The 15,148-nt window shown below is 38.2% G+C and overlaps 2 protein-coding genes across 2 annotated transcripts in view; one reads left to right on the plus strand and one right to left on the minus strand.

The window, feature by feature from the left end:
* CENPP (centromere protein P) overlaps positions 1 to 10,084 on the plus strand; it is a 338,488-nt gene extending 328,404 nt beyond the window's left edge. Inside the window, exon 8 of the mRNA XM_075549870.1 lies at positions 9,777 to 10,084. Within this exon, the coding sequence (XP_075405985.1) occupies positions 9,777 to 9,907 (131 nt within the window). The 3' untranslated portion in view covers positions 9,908 to 10,084. The remainder of the gene's footprint in view (positions 1 to 9,776) is intronic.
* Positions 9,956 to 15,148, minus strand: part of IPPK (inositol-pentakisphosphate 2-kinase) — an 80,673-nt gene continuing 75,480 nt past the window's right edge. Inside the window, exon 13 of the mRNA XM_075549868.1 lies at positions 9,956 to 13,719. Within this exon, the coding sequence (XP_075405983.1) occupies positions 13,491 to 13,719 (229 nt within the window). The 3' untranslated portion in view covers positions 9,956 to 13,490. The remainder of the gene's footprint in view (positions 13,720 to 15,148) is intronic.

The raw sequence follows: 15,148 nt of genomic DNA on the forward strand, positions 1-15,148 counted from the left end.
GCCTCAATTGCTATACATTTTCCTCTGATTACTGCTTTTGCTGTGTCCCAAATCTTTTGATATGTCATTAGTCTCATTTGTCTCACAATTTTTTTATTTCTTCCTTTATTTACTTTATTACCTAATCATTTCTTAGTTTTATGCTGTTGTATCTGTTTGTCTTTACGTTTCTTTGTGTTTTACTATTGATTTGTAATTTTATATCATTGCAATCTGAAAAGATAGGTTATAGGATCTCAATTTTTAAAATTTGTTGTCATGCTTTGTGGCTTATCCTTGAGAATATTACATTTGTGTTGGAGAAGAAAACAATACTCTGGTTTTGTTGGATGGAATCCTCTGCATATGTAGATGGAGTTAATTTTATTAATTGTGTTATTGAGCTTTTTACTGTCTTTATTGAGTTTTGTTCTTGAGGTTTTGTCTTTCCTTGAGATAGGTGTATTGAAGTCTCCTGTTTTTATTGTTGAGATTTCTATATTCTTTTCAATTCTGTAAGGATTTGATCAATGTATCTCAATGGTCTTTCACTGGATGTATGTTTGTTATAGTTATGTGTTCTGGGCTATTGTTTTCTTGGCCACTATATAGTGTCTGTGGTTGTATCCTATAACATTGTTTTCCTTGAAGTCTATTTTCTCACAGGTTAATATTGTTACCCTTGCTTTCTTTTGGTTGGTGTTTACTTAGTTTGCTTTTGCCCAGCCTCTAATTTTTAGTCTGCTCCTGTGAGAGTTGTTTCTTGTAGGCAACGTATTGATGGATTTTGTTTTTCTATCCATTCTGCTACTCTATCTTTACTGGTGCATTTAGTCCATTAGCCTCCAGTGAGATTATTGATATGTATTTGTTGTCATTTTGTTTTATATATATGTCTGTGTTGTGTGTTTACGTGTATTCTGTTTAGTTTCTTTGTTCTTGTGTTATTTCCTTGTTTTGGGGATTGCTGTGTGTGTGTGTTCATTTTGGTTAGGAATTGTTATGTATGTTGGTTTCAGGTCTGTGTGTTGTTGATTTTTTGGCCACAGTAGTTCATTGAATATTTTATTTTAAAACGTATTAATTGTGAGTAAATACATATATCATATCATGCCATAGTTCAATCACATCAAGCAGAATCATACAACTGCTACTAGTTTCCAACGTTATTTTCCTTCCTGGACTTCTTGACATCATCTCCCCAACCCTTATTCTACTTGCTGAGCCTATCAGTTCATCAATCCTGGGTTTCATCTAATGAAACACAAGACAACTATAACACAATTTCATGAGGATGACCTCCAATGACCTAACACCTCTGAGATACAAAACAAAAATACAGAAAATGTTGAAAAACATCCTTTTTATTTTGTTTTGTTTGTAGTGATGACCTTGTTTCTGTGAATTTCTTTATTTTCTCCTTGTCTCAGAATACTTTTATTTCTGTATGTGGCTTGGTAGACTACGCTATCCCTGCTACTGGGGATTTGGGCTATGAGGGTATCAGATCGGAGTTCCCTTAGCTTGGGCCTGAGATCCAAGGCCTTTTGTGCTTATTTCTGCATCAGGCTGGTCATTTAGAGCTATGTCACTGCAGCTCAGCCGTTCAGCCACCCTAACTGGCTCCTGTGGGGGGGGCGGGGGGGTGGGGAGTCTATCAGCAGACATTGCTGCTCATTTATTTTACTAAAATTTTGACTACTGATCTTTACACTTAAAACCTTGTGCCCTGGAATTGTAGGACATCACTGTGTCTTCCATGCATTGGTCTCAGCAGAGCCCCTCCCATGTTTGCTACTTAGTCACCATATTGTTCCCAAGGTGTTGGGAGCCGCTGGTTTTTTTCTTTAGCTACTCTTCAATCAGATTCCCTTTGGATATTAACTTTGTTCTTTTCTTTCTTTCCTGACTTTTTAAAGACCTTTTGCTTCCTTCATATATGATGGGTTTTTAAATAACTATTTTATTTGGAGAAAATACAAATATCTTTCCTTTCTATAGTTTTGAGCACATCAACAAGTGTTGTACAGTTGTTACCACAATGAAGTTTCAAAACATTTTCTTCCTGCTTGAACTTCTTAATATCAGCTCCTTTTTACCCCCACCTCCTTCACCCTATCTCCTTTTTCTACTTGTGTCTCTGTAGGTTCATCAATCTTGGAAAAATAAGCCTTTAAAGCTCCAGATGCTATTATATCTGATAATCAGGCACCATCAAAGTTCTTCATCACATAGCTCTTGGGCTAGCAGTCATCTGTTTCTTCTCATGCTAGGGCATTCCAATATAAAGTTCAGGGGCTACAAGTGAGTTTGAGGTAAAGACAAGTTCATTTAGTGGGGTTTCCACATTAAGTCCTTCTGGTGTGGCCTATAAAAGATGTTGTATGCCTCAAAAGGACAGAGTTTAACATCCCAGTGGTCTATAACACATAGGGCTGCATAGACACTAAGTAAAAAATGTTCAATTAGGAACTTGGGACGAGGCATCTTTTTCCCTTGGATTCCACATAAGGATTATTAAGCATTTTTCCAAATGAGTGGTTGTTCCTCCACATTTTCTTACCAATAGAGCCGAAATTGCCTACCTGGAAACATACATGTCCCCCCCTCCCCCATCTTGACTTGAATTTCCAGTAAGGTTTCCTTATCACTCTGATGGGAGTGTATATTGGATTGGGATGTGAAGAGTGTCTAGTCACTTAAGAATTTAATCTGTACAAGTCAATGATTCATGTATTTTGGTTCATAGTTGGCCTATACTCAATTTCTTGTCTCAACAGTGTTTAAAAAAATTTTTTTTAATCAAACTCCCTTTCATTCTTTAGCTTTATTGGATAGTTTAAAATTACATTTCTGTTTTCTAGGACTTCAGTTGCTTTTTCCATCTGTCTTGAAAAAACTGATTACAGTAAATGAAATAAAGTCTAAGTGATATAGTAATACAAATAACATTTTGATTTCTGTGAAAATACATTTCTTTGCAATTCTCGAACAAGCTCCAAATTATGCTAGCTCTGAGCATTGTTGTTTACTCTGGGTTTTATATTTCAATCTTTGAGGGGAAAGTTGTGTTCTAAACCTTTGCCATCACTATATATATTATTCAGCATCAACTCTGCGTTGAAAGGTTGTTCCTGTTTAAACTGGAATCCTGGTTTCTCTCTTGCAATCATGAACAAGCATGTTTTTCTTTGTTTTACTCCCACTCAACTGTATGTTCTAGGTAGAATCTTATACAGATGTTACTTGATGTTATAGTAACTGAGGCCAGGCAATCCAAGGCTGTCATTATGCTAAAACTAAAGTTACTTACAGAAGTTCAGAGCCACTTCCAAAAGTGATTTTATCTCATACTTGGAAACATCTCAAGAAACACAGAGAATGGGCCTAATAGTCTGATTCTTCCCCCTTCATTAATTCCTTATTCACCAGTAGCATGGAAAGGGGTTTCTTTAACAAAGAGCTATACCTAACACCGCTAACAAACTGTTTAGGTTTTGGTTTTTTTGTAGTTCAATGCAGAAAGTATTTCCCCCCCATTTCTTTCCTCCTTTTACATGTCAGGTAAAGCTCATTGGCCTGGGAGTAGCCTCTGTTTGCCAACCCTTTGGTCAGTGAAGAGGATTCAGAGAAAATAATGCAATCGTCAATCAGAAAAAGGAGGGATAACAAAGGAAAATAATTAAGCTGTAGCCTCAATTGTGTATTCCTGTGCAACGTGCCCTGATTCACCATGGCAGTAGCAGTTGACTTCACTTGTCTCATGCTGCAGTTGATGGCTACATGACCAGTTTCACCACAGCTGTAGCACTTCACTTTCGTGCAGTCTTTTTTGTAATGTGTCTAAGTTCTCCACAATAGCACTTCTGTTTCTCAGTGTGGTCTCAGTCACAAGCCAGATGACCTGGTTTGCCCCAGTTGTAGCACACTATGCTTTTTCTCTCTTGGGCTCCTTGCAGTCCTTTGCCAGTGTGACCAGCTCTACCACAGTTGGAGCAGGCATCATCCTGAGGATCACAATGCTTGACAAGATGACCAGACTCACCATAATGATGAGCTATCTGGAAGAAATCAGGAAACTGGAAACCTCTGCCACAGATTTGCATTCCACGACCATGGCCTCCTTCAGTATGAAATTCCCAAGCCCAATAGCCATATCATCCACACTTGGAAGCATTCATTGCTGTTCATGGCTGCAGTTAGGTTTCCCTCAGCATCTGAGTGTGTCCAGTGTTTTAAATTTTATACCACTGGCTAAACTAATGATGCTATCAATGTGTAGTGGTTACACATTGGGCTACTAAACACAAGGTCAGCAATTTGAAACCACCAGGCAGCTCTATAGGGGAACGACGAGGCTCTATTCTTATAAAGATTTGCAAACTTACAGACTCATAAGGGCAGTTCCACTCTGCCCTATAGGGACACTTTGTCAGCAGAGGAAGTGATGCCATAGATATATATAACTATAGATGCATGGATGGATTTTTGGGTTGGTGCTTAATTCTAACCCCCAATCTTAGAACAATTAGTTCTTATGACATTACCCTGTTTGATGCCCTCATGAAGAGGTCGCTGAAGATAGGGGTGCTACAGCAAAGTGTGGTGAAGAAACTAGAGTGTCTGGCTATCTGAAAGAATGGTGTCCAATGTCATAAAGTCTTCTCTTCAAACAAGTAGCCATCAACTTAAGTCCACATTGGAAGAAGCACACTCGCATGTGTGATCCAAGGATTGTAAGTAAATACTATAATCCAAATCCAAAGGACAGAATGATATCATCAGCGTTTAAATTGTGAACATCTGGTTTGTAGGTTACAGATTACAGGGAAGCCCCAAATCCACATGTATTAAGAATCCTCTGATGAATCCCCTCTGATCATATTCGAGGGTGTGAATAGCCCTGTTATCAGGCAGCACTGCAGTCAATTATGGGCAGATGTAGTTATGTTAAAGGTGATCTCATCATTTGATCTCTCTTTTGACCCATTTTAAAGCTGTTTTGGTATTTTTTTTAAAAGGTAAAGAGAAATGCATGTGGATTAAGCTCCTGGTGAATTCCCTCTGGTCATAGATCAGGGATGTGATTAGCTTTGTTATCATGCAGAATGCAAAGTGCCATCTATGAAGATGCAGTTAGGTAAAAATTTAGCACCCTATCATTTGATCTCCCCTATGATCCATTTAAATCTACTCTAGTTCTTAATATATTTTCTTTTCTATTGAAGTTTTTATCTGTTTTACTTTGTTATTTTTGTTTTAAATGTTTTTCTCTATATAAATTCCAGGTTGGGTAAATATATAGTATAGAGGCAGTACCTGGATTAATGGTTCCTTGTGGGTACGGCAAAGGAAGTTGAGGGGGGCGGGGAATGGGGAGATAATAACAACGAGTACAAGAATGAAGAAACGACTCCAAAACTGATTATGGGATGATTGTACAATTTTTCATGATGTGACTGAATTATTTTATTCTATATGTGAATTATATGCTGACAAAACTTGAAAAAAAGTGAAAAAAATTGCTTCCCAAGTTTAAAAGTCTTTATTATATTGAAATTTACTTGCTATCCATTCAAAATTTCTGTAACTATACCATTTTTTCTACTTTTTTACTTGTCTTCAGTATATTTGATTTTCTGTTTTTAGTCTTATAAATTGTTATACTTTGGAGACTCTATATCGGTGTTGTCTTTTGGGTGTTGCTATCATGTATGTTAATCTCAGGTTGTTGCATGCTGTTGTTGGTTTTCTGAAGAACTTTCCTCAGTATTTCTTGTAAGGTTTGTCTAGTTCTTACAAATTCCTTTAATTTGGGGTTGGCAATTAAAAAAAGGTTTCGACATATAATTCACATACCATACAATTCAATGGTCTAAATATATTAAAGAGTTGTGCAAGAATCAGCATGAATTAGAACATTTTCTTCATTCTTGTACATTATTAATAGATCCCCTTTTTTCTCAACCTCCCCTGTCATAACCCCAGAGAACTATTATTCTATTGACTGCCTAGGGATGTACCTGTCCTAGATTTTATATAAAATTTAAAAAAAGCCTCAATAACAAAACAGAAAAACCTCAATCTAAAAGAAAGCATAAGATATTCAAAAATAGAAAAAATAAAAATGGGTCAAAGGGAAAACAAATGATAATATATTAAATTTTAACCTTTATATATACTTTTGCAGTAATCTCTTTTCCAATGCACTCTGTCTGAGGGCAAATCCATTCACATCCTTGGTCAGTAGCTCAAGGGAATTCAATGAAGGCTTAATCTGTGCTGGCACTCTGCAAATAGATTATGGGCTTTCAGTTATCTATAGCATTCTGCAAACCAGGTGCTCATAATTTAAACTGTAATACAATTCTCTACTCTGATCTTGGATCTTGTTATTTACAATCTTTGGGTTGTACGGGTTGATGTGCTCCTTCCATGTGGAATTTAGGTGACACCTAACTTAAATGGCTGCTTGTTTTAAGACAAGCCTTTAAGACTCCAGATGCTAGTCTGATAGTTAGGCACCATCTGATTTCTTCACCATACTTTTCTATAGCACCCATATACTATGTATCTTCAGTGATCCCTTCATGAGGGCAAGTATTGGGCAAACCCCACTGTAAGAACTAATTGTTCTTAAATTAGGGTTTATGATTAAGTGTGAGCTCAAAAATGCATCAGTATATGTAAAGCTTATATATCCTTGGCATACATAGAGACAGCATTATCAGCTTGTTGAGAAATAATATAAGTAACCTCCATAAGACATTTGGAATTTCTAATATTATTATTACTAATCCAAGGATGGCATTTCTTTTTCTTTCAGAATTTTATATATGCCATTGTATTATTGCCTGCATGGTTTCTGCAAAAGAAATCAGTTTGTTGTCTGGTATTTTGAGCTTTAACAGAATTTTATTACCTCGCAGTTTAGGAATCTAGAAGTCAGAATTCAGGGAACTAACTCTGACAGCTCTAGAGGAAAGTCTTGATCTATATTGAACATCTGTGGTTCCAGCATTCCTTGGAGATACTCATGTGTTTAGGCATCAATCTTCCCTTGGTCTAGTTTCAGCACGGTGACACTAGGTCCAAAGGATCATTGCTCCTGGTCAATAATCTCTGCTTGTTTTTCCACCTCTTTTATATCTCAAGAGATGGACTCAAGATACAATCTAATCCTATAGATTACATCCTGCCTCATTAACATAATTGATAATTTCTGCCTTCTAAGATTGATATACAACATATTGCATACTTACCAGATCACATATTGAATATAATTACATGATAAATTCAGAGAATCATGGGCTAGTAAAGTTGACACATTTTAGGGGTATACAATTTCAGCTCACAATACCCACCTAGTAGTCACTTCTTCCTAATGGGCATCAGCACCTTTTACATTACTGAGAAGCAAGCAGTTGGGAATTTGAATTTCTCAGTGAAGATACAAAGTGGACAAGAGGCTTGACCTGTTAGCAGGGCTACTGTTGACTCCTTAGCATGAATTATGCTTGAAGCCTTGAATTGTTAATGGTTAGCACTCAGCTACTATCTGAAAGGTTAATGGTTCAAGCCCACCAGTTGCTCCCTGAGGGAAAAGACCTGGTGATCTGAAAAGCTTAGTCTTAGTGGTTCTCCTTTGTTTCTCCTAAACTGCTTTTGATTCTTTATTGTCTTTGATCTTATAAAGTTTATGATGTCTTTGTGATTTTTTAATTTAGTGGTCTAAATTATTTGTAGTCTGTTCAGCTTCTGGAATACCTATTTATTGACTTTCATGATATGTGGGAAATTCTCCCAACTCTGAAAATCTCTGTTTTTTTCTCTTTTCAGTCTCTTCCTGTTCTGGAATCTGATCACTCATAAGTTATTACTCTTGATAAGAGTTTCTTGAGGGCTTCTCACATAACTTTAGCTTACCTCATTTTTTTGTTCTTTATTCCCTCTGGCCCAGGATTGTGGCAAACTTTAGAGACAGAAGAGCCAATTCTGTCCCTCACAAAAATTTAAAAATTATTCGAGACCCATACATATATCTTTACAAATCAATGAAATCACCATTATCTGAATATCATTTAGAATTTTTCAGTTTTACTCCAGAGCACGTGAACATAAGGCTCCAGAGCCTCAATTTGCTGACTACTGCTCTAGCCACTAATATTGAGATCTGTTTTCAATCTTGCTAATTCTGTTTTCCATTGACTCACTTTTACTTCTTTTCCCTTTCAAGGCACATCCTCTATTTCTGAAATCTTAATATTAACCTTCTGGATTTTTATTTGCTTTTTCTGTATGGCTTTAAGTTTTTTATTCTTAACTGTTTTTCTAAACTTTCTTAATTTTTTTCCTTTATTTCATCTTCATTTTTTTCAATATTTCTTCCAAGCCTTTGAAAATACTTAAACAATAATTCTTTTGATTTCCTTAACAGGTACTTCCAATGCCATTTCTTCCGCAGGAAGAATTTCTTGCTCTGTAATTCTTGTCACTTGAACCACTAGGTCTTGTTTCTTAAACTGAAATTGTGTTTTCTCCAAGACATTGTGGTTGTGTTATATTATAAATCAGTGGCTATATGTTGGTTATAATACAGCCTGTGTATTGGTGAATGTGATAGGAAATAGGAGTATGTATGCAGTTTTGTTCAGTACTTGTGTAGTGAGTTTGATTGGCATTGGCGATTCTCTAGTTAATCAAGTGGTACAGGAATGAGTCCTGCCCCCCCCTCCAGTGAGGTCTGGGTGTAGCTGGACCACGTGAGCACTGTTATCTCCTGCTAGGTGGAACAAGGTAGTGAGGGGGCAGAATCACTGCCATTGAATCCATTTTGACTCCTATCAACTCTGTAAGACAGGGTAGTTATCCCTGTGGGTTTCTGAGACTGTAACTCTTAACGTGAGTAGAAAGCTTTGTCTTTCTTCCACAGAGCAGCTGCTGGTTTAGAACTACTGACCTTGCAGTTAACAGTCCTATGTGTAACCACTATACCACCAGGGTCACAGTGGTGGGGGTGAGGTAAAAAAGAGTAAGGGGAAAAATAAGTAGACAAACTACAGCAAGGAAAAAAAGGAAAATAAAAATAAAGTGGGAACCCACAATAAAAGAAAAGAGAAAATAGTAAAGATGAAAAAGGGGAAAGAAGGGAAAGGAAGAATCAAGGGAAGAGAAAGAAAAGGAAGAGGAAACAGGGGAATAGGGAGCAGGACCTAGAAAGGAGAAAAGTACTTGGAGCAGGCCAACCAAAGAGGTCAGAGTATACTTAGCCCAGACGGAGCTCTTCCAGACCCAGAGGGTTGCTGGGTGGGGTAGCTATTTCTGGGAGGAATTCTTGCCTGCCCAGGGATGGCAAGGGACAAGTTACACATCCGACACTACGTGCTCTAATCCACACAGTGTGCCCTAACCTCAAGCAGGGCAGTTAGCCTCTGACTTCTTTTATCTAGTTTTACATGGCAAAAACCAAAAGTTTAAATTTTCATTTATACATATTTTGAAATATTTCTATCACTTGAAATATTTTATATTGACAATCACTCAAAAAGTATGGTGCTGGGCCTATCTCCAACATTTTTTCTATTCTCTCTTATTGTGTATTGTGTTTACAAGAGTTAATGCCAAATCTTGCAATAGTGGGAATGTACAAGGAGATGCCTAGACAGACATGTAGCCTGGGAGGGAAGGTGGAAGTATAGCACAGGTTTGACAGAGGATGTTTGTATTTGTACTTTTGCTGTGTATATAAACTAGCTGGTCACTTTGAAATTTCTTAGATGGTTTATGTTTTCTTTCAGCTCTAGAACTGGACAGGAAGAAAGTTACAGAAAGTGCACCTCTCAACTTCCGCACCCTGCTAGGAGTGCTTGGAATTGAAGCTTCTCTAGAAAACCTGATAAAATTATTTTCAACGCAAAAGAATGACTAGTACACGAAAACGGAACACTGATGAAATAAGATTCTGCACTAGGCAATTCATTATTTTATTGAATATAAACATTTGCTATTGTCCATTTAGAAATCATACCTTTAAAACATGCTATTAATGCAATATGGCACATATATAAACTGTCATGACATGAAAAATAAATACAACTATTTAAATACAAAATGTCATACAAGTGGCATGTATAGTGTGTTGTTTTTTTTTAAATAAGCTTGATATTTGAGTCAATGTACCAAGAGTAATTGTACATTCTTACAGTCACCTGGAAAGAGATTTTGTGAGCACAAATCTTGGGAGTTGTGGTGGTACCAGGTTTCTGGTGTAACTCATAGAATCAACATACTGGCCTAGCTTCATTTTTAAAACATTTCTCTGCTTCCTGAGGTGAAACACTGGCATTTTAGATTCTGGGACACCACCACAGAGCCTGACCTATACTCCCCTGCACCATTCCATCAGTCGGGCAAGGGCATTCGGGGCAGTCACGGGCCCCTCAGGAAATCCTACGACATTCGCTCTCCGTGCTCTTCGCTCAATGTGGCACCGACCGCTATGCAAGCTTTGAAAGAGCACAGTAAGGCAGAAAATCAAAATATCCGAAACCCCTGCCACTAAGTTGATTCTAACTCATACTGACCCTTTAAGACAGAAAGAATAGAACTGCCCCAGTGGGTTTCTGAGACTGTAACTTTTTATGGGAGTAAAAAGCCCCATCTTTCTCCTTTAGAATGGCTGATAGTTTAAAACTGCTGACCTTATGGTTAGTAGCCTAACCCACTACACCACCAGCTCTGCTGACAAAAGAACATTGTTTACTCGCTCGAGCTGCTCCAACACCAAGGGGACCTGCTCCTACTTCATAGGACCTAGTGTTGCTACTGTCACCAACAGTTTGGAAAGTGCTACAGTAATAGTGTCTGTGGTGAGCAGCTCATTATCATTACCTATTTAAAATGTTATTAGAGCCAATAAAAATGTACTGTTACAAACATATAAACATCACAGGCAGGGAAGTGCTATTGGCAACAGGGTCTTACCTGAAACAGGACATACAGCCCTTAGGACACAATTGAGGCTGTCCCACCCTCTGCCTACTGGACAGGAGTGTGGCCTTTGTTCCAGGATGGCCTTAGGCCCCCATACAAGAAACAGCTAGGCAGTCAAAGATAAGGCAAAGGCAGCCTTTGGGGCAGAGGGTATGTGTGGGTTGGGGTGGGAGTGGGCTGGCTGTTTTAGTTTCTCTTTTTAACCCTAAAAGGGGAATGTTTGAATACTAGAGGAGACTAGGAGGACATGGGAACAACCCTGAACCTGAGGGTTCACCATACCATCTCTCACAGGTCCTCTTCGCGGCTTGAAATCCCAGGTCAACAAACACAAATGCAACGTGATGCAAAGGCTCTTTCCTATGCACCTGTAGCCATTTTCCCCATGCCTTAGTCCAGGTTCTCTAGGACAAAACCTCTTGAATATATATATATATATATATATATATATATATATATATATATATATATATACACACACACACACACTTCAAGGAATTGACACATAATTGTGAATGCTAGTAAGTTCTAAGTACATGAGTCAGGTGATAGGCTGGAGACCTCTGCTGGCTCATGAGGTTGCAGGGAATGATAAACATAAAATCTGCAGGTCTGAAAGCAGACTAGACACTTGTATTTGCTCAATGAGTTACAGGGGCTGGCAAATCCCCAATCTGCAGATCAGGCACTAGGATGACTACTCCTGTGGACTTCCCATGGACTAGAGGTCAGGTGGGTGACAAGAATATAGGACTGAGAACGAGCTTAAACTTTTCCCGCGCATCTACTTATATGCTACTGACAGACAACACCCTCAGATATTTCCTTTTTCGCCAACAGATTGGTTCATCACTTAGATAATTTAATGGAAAGTGATTACATATTAATATGAAAGAGCACCCAGTCTACTGTCTATAAAATCAAATTGACACATAACACCTATTGCATTCCATTATCTCCAGAATTATGAAGCGCGCTCAGTCTAAGCACACTGTTCCTCCCATGGGGTCTACAGAGACCCATGTGCTCTCTACCCCTTAGGGGAGTATGCCTTCCAAATGTATACCACATCCACTTGTGATGTGAGACAGAGGGAGAGCGCAGTCAAAGAAACTGCTTCAGAAAGTAGAATGAAGAAAGAAGTATTGGAGCAGAATTGAAAAATTCTAGAAGAGTTGACTTGGTTCAAATAAGTATAATTCTCAAGTTATCACAAAATTTCCCATAAAAATGTTACTGTCGCCAAAATATTTTGCTCATTTTTTGTGTAGCACTTTTCATACAATCCCATGATTTCACTAACATTTGTTACAATAAATCTTCATCAAAAACAAACTCACAACTATCAAGTTGATTCCTATATGACAGAATAGAACTGTGTGGGTTTCCAAGATTCCTGTCCAAAAGACAGGAGCAGAAAGTCTCAAAGCCTCATCTTTCTCTTCCAGAGAGGCTGGTGGATTCAAACTGCTGACCTTGTGGTCAACAGGCCACACAACCATGGCTCTAAGCCTTCAAATATATATATATATATATATATATATATATATATTAAATTAAAACAAAGTAAAACAAAAAACTGCCTCTAAGACTCTAGCAGGGTTTCATAGCAACTGAACAAACACTGGTGACTACAAGCAGGGCTTCTGAGTGCTGGCAGGCATTCTCATTCTAACAGGCCCAGTGGGCAGTCGGGCTTACAAACAAACCAGAAGAAAAAAAGGGGAACATTGTAATGTCCAGAAAGGACAAACATGTCAGGGGCCCACCCTCATATATTGGCCGAGCAGGGCAGCCAGCCTGCAGCAGCTTTAGCTACTTCTGTCTTCTACAGCAGCCATTTCAGGTGGGAAAGACTAAGCAATTCCTAATGTTAAAGATTAAATTACTCAGTTCCTCCCCCAAAGAAAGCAATTTCTTGAGAAAAGAGTGCCTTTCAATGGAATCCTTGCATTCCCTGCTGTCGCAGGAAGCCACCATGTGGACTCTGACTCCACATCCACAGGGACCGAGTCTACGCCAGTCAAACAATCACTGTTCCGATGCACCCACACTCTGTAGTAATGCGTGGCTCACACTTAAAAAGCACCACATGGCTTGGTTGAGAAATTCCAGTAGTATCCACAAACTATAAGATGTACATGACGACTCAAGTTTTCTGTTAGGAATATGGTGGTAGGAGACCCATACTAAGGCTTTTTGTATTAGAGAGTTAGACGTGAGCTCTGTTTGAGAGTGAGAAACTACCCAGAATATCTTTACAGGGATTCCCCAAAACTTCTGTTTTAAGAACATAAAAACCCTTCCTGGGGAACAGTACATTGCTGGGCTTTTGTCAATATTTCCTTCTCCTGGGAGATGTTTCTGGCTCTTCAATTCCATGTCTATGAGAGGCAGACAAAAAAGGTTAAAGCCAAAAAAAAAAATCATAACCAAAAGTCACCCAACACAACAGAAAATGCTCTATGGTTAGTCTTCCCAGTCTACATTTGAGTTCCAAATACACTGCAGGAGAAAAGTTAGACTTTGTGGAGAAGGAGTGTACAATCCTCATTTCCCTTGAATCTGGGTGGTGTGGCAGCGACAGCATCCTTGGCATGCACAGCCTTCGAGTAGTAGTTGACGATTTTGCCATCCAGTGTATATTGGTGAGGAATACTCTCATAGGGCTTGAGGTCAAGGTCCAGTACAGACACTGAGAAGGTAAGGCGGGATTTTGATGAAGGGACAACAGGTTTTTGACCAAGGCTGGAAAAATAAAATACAATGTTGAGACTATGCACACCCTCTACAACCTGTAACCCAACTCACAGGAACAGCAACGGTGGGCACAACATTGTTTCAGCTGGCAGTGGGGCGCATGTGAAAAAAGTTTTGCTAGCACCCACTATGACAGGCCAGCAGACATAGACTAATGAGAGAGGGTTAACAAACTAACAAAAATGGAAAAGCAGTTATATAGGATATATGTTTGATATTCCCCATGTTTGGTGGTATAACCAAGCGCCAAGCTAGTTACTACACAGAAAAAAGAACATGGAAGATGTAAGTGACCAATCAACAGCCTAGAAAAGGACAACAGACTTTTATGTTCCTTTTCCATCTCTTGGAAGAAACAAGTTCCTTTTTACATTTGAAGAAAATTTGGTTTCATGTTTTATTTCTTAAATCATACCTATAATGCTTTGTGTTTTGTTTCTTAGGATGTTTACATTTTTTAAATATCCAAATATTTAAAACGTATAATAACAATTAACATCCTTAAAACTATTTTCCGAATACTGAATCGTGCACTAAGGTTGCTCTCCTCTCTGAGTTTCTTGCACATTGTAAGCATTCAAATGAATGGTAAAAGAAAATACATATACTCAGATTAGCCATGAGAAGTATTCTGTGGTCTTAACTTCTCTGTACTATTAATGCTTTTATATTTAGAAAACATTAAAAAACACAAAACCACTATTTAAAAAAAATTCTGCCTGGGAGTGGGAGGAGTTCACTAAAATTCCATTGTTTGTTTGTTTTTTAATCATTTTATTGGGGACTCGTACAACTCTTATCACCATGCATCCATCCATCCATCCATCCATCCATCCATCCATCCATTGTGTCAAGCACATTTTTTACATTTGTTGCCATCATCATTCTCACAACATTTGCTTTCTGCTTGAGCCCTTGGTATTAGTTCATTTTCCCCTCCCTCCCTGCCACCCCCCTTCCTCATGAAACCCTGATAATTTATAAATTATTATTATTCTGTCATGTCTTAACACTGTCCGATGTCTCCCTTCACCCACTTCTCCATTGTCCATCCCCTAAAATTCCATGTTTTAATGACACTAATCAAAGGCCCAGAATGTCAGTGTAAATGGTCTTTAGCAAATTCCTGCTCCACAATCCTATTTATAGAAAAAAAAAAACAAAATCAAGGGCTTAGCTACTTTTTCCCAAAGAATGGAGAAAAAAAGTACATTTCAAAGCTCACAGGGCCCTCCAAATAGTGAACTCAGACCTCTGCTCTTTCAGTTAAGGATAGAGACTTGTAGCTCCAGGCAACCAACTATACATGTTGCCAGCTTTTGACAAGAGTTCAGATTTTTAAGGGACCCTCAATGTGTGTTAAAGCTATCACCTAACAAGATGATATTTATCTAGATAGGGGGGTATATTTAAGAAA

The sequence above is a fragment of the Tenrec ecaudatus genome, chromosome 5 (assembly GCF_050624435.1).
Source record: "Tenrec ecaudatus isolate mTenEca1 chromosome 5, mTenEca1.hap1, whole genome shotgun sequence".
Classification (NCBI taxonomy): Eukaryota; Metazoa; Chordata; class Mammalia; order Afrosoricida; family Tenrecidae; genus Tenrec; species Tenrec ecaudatus.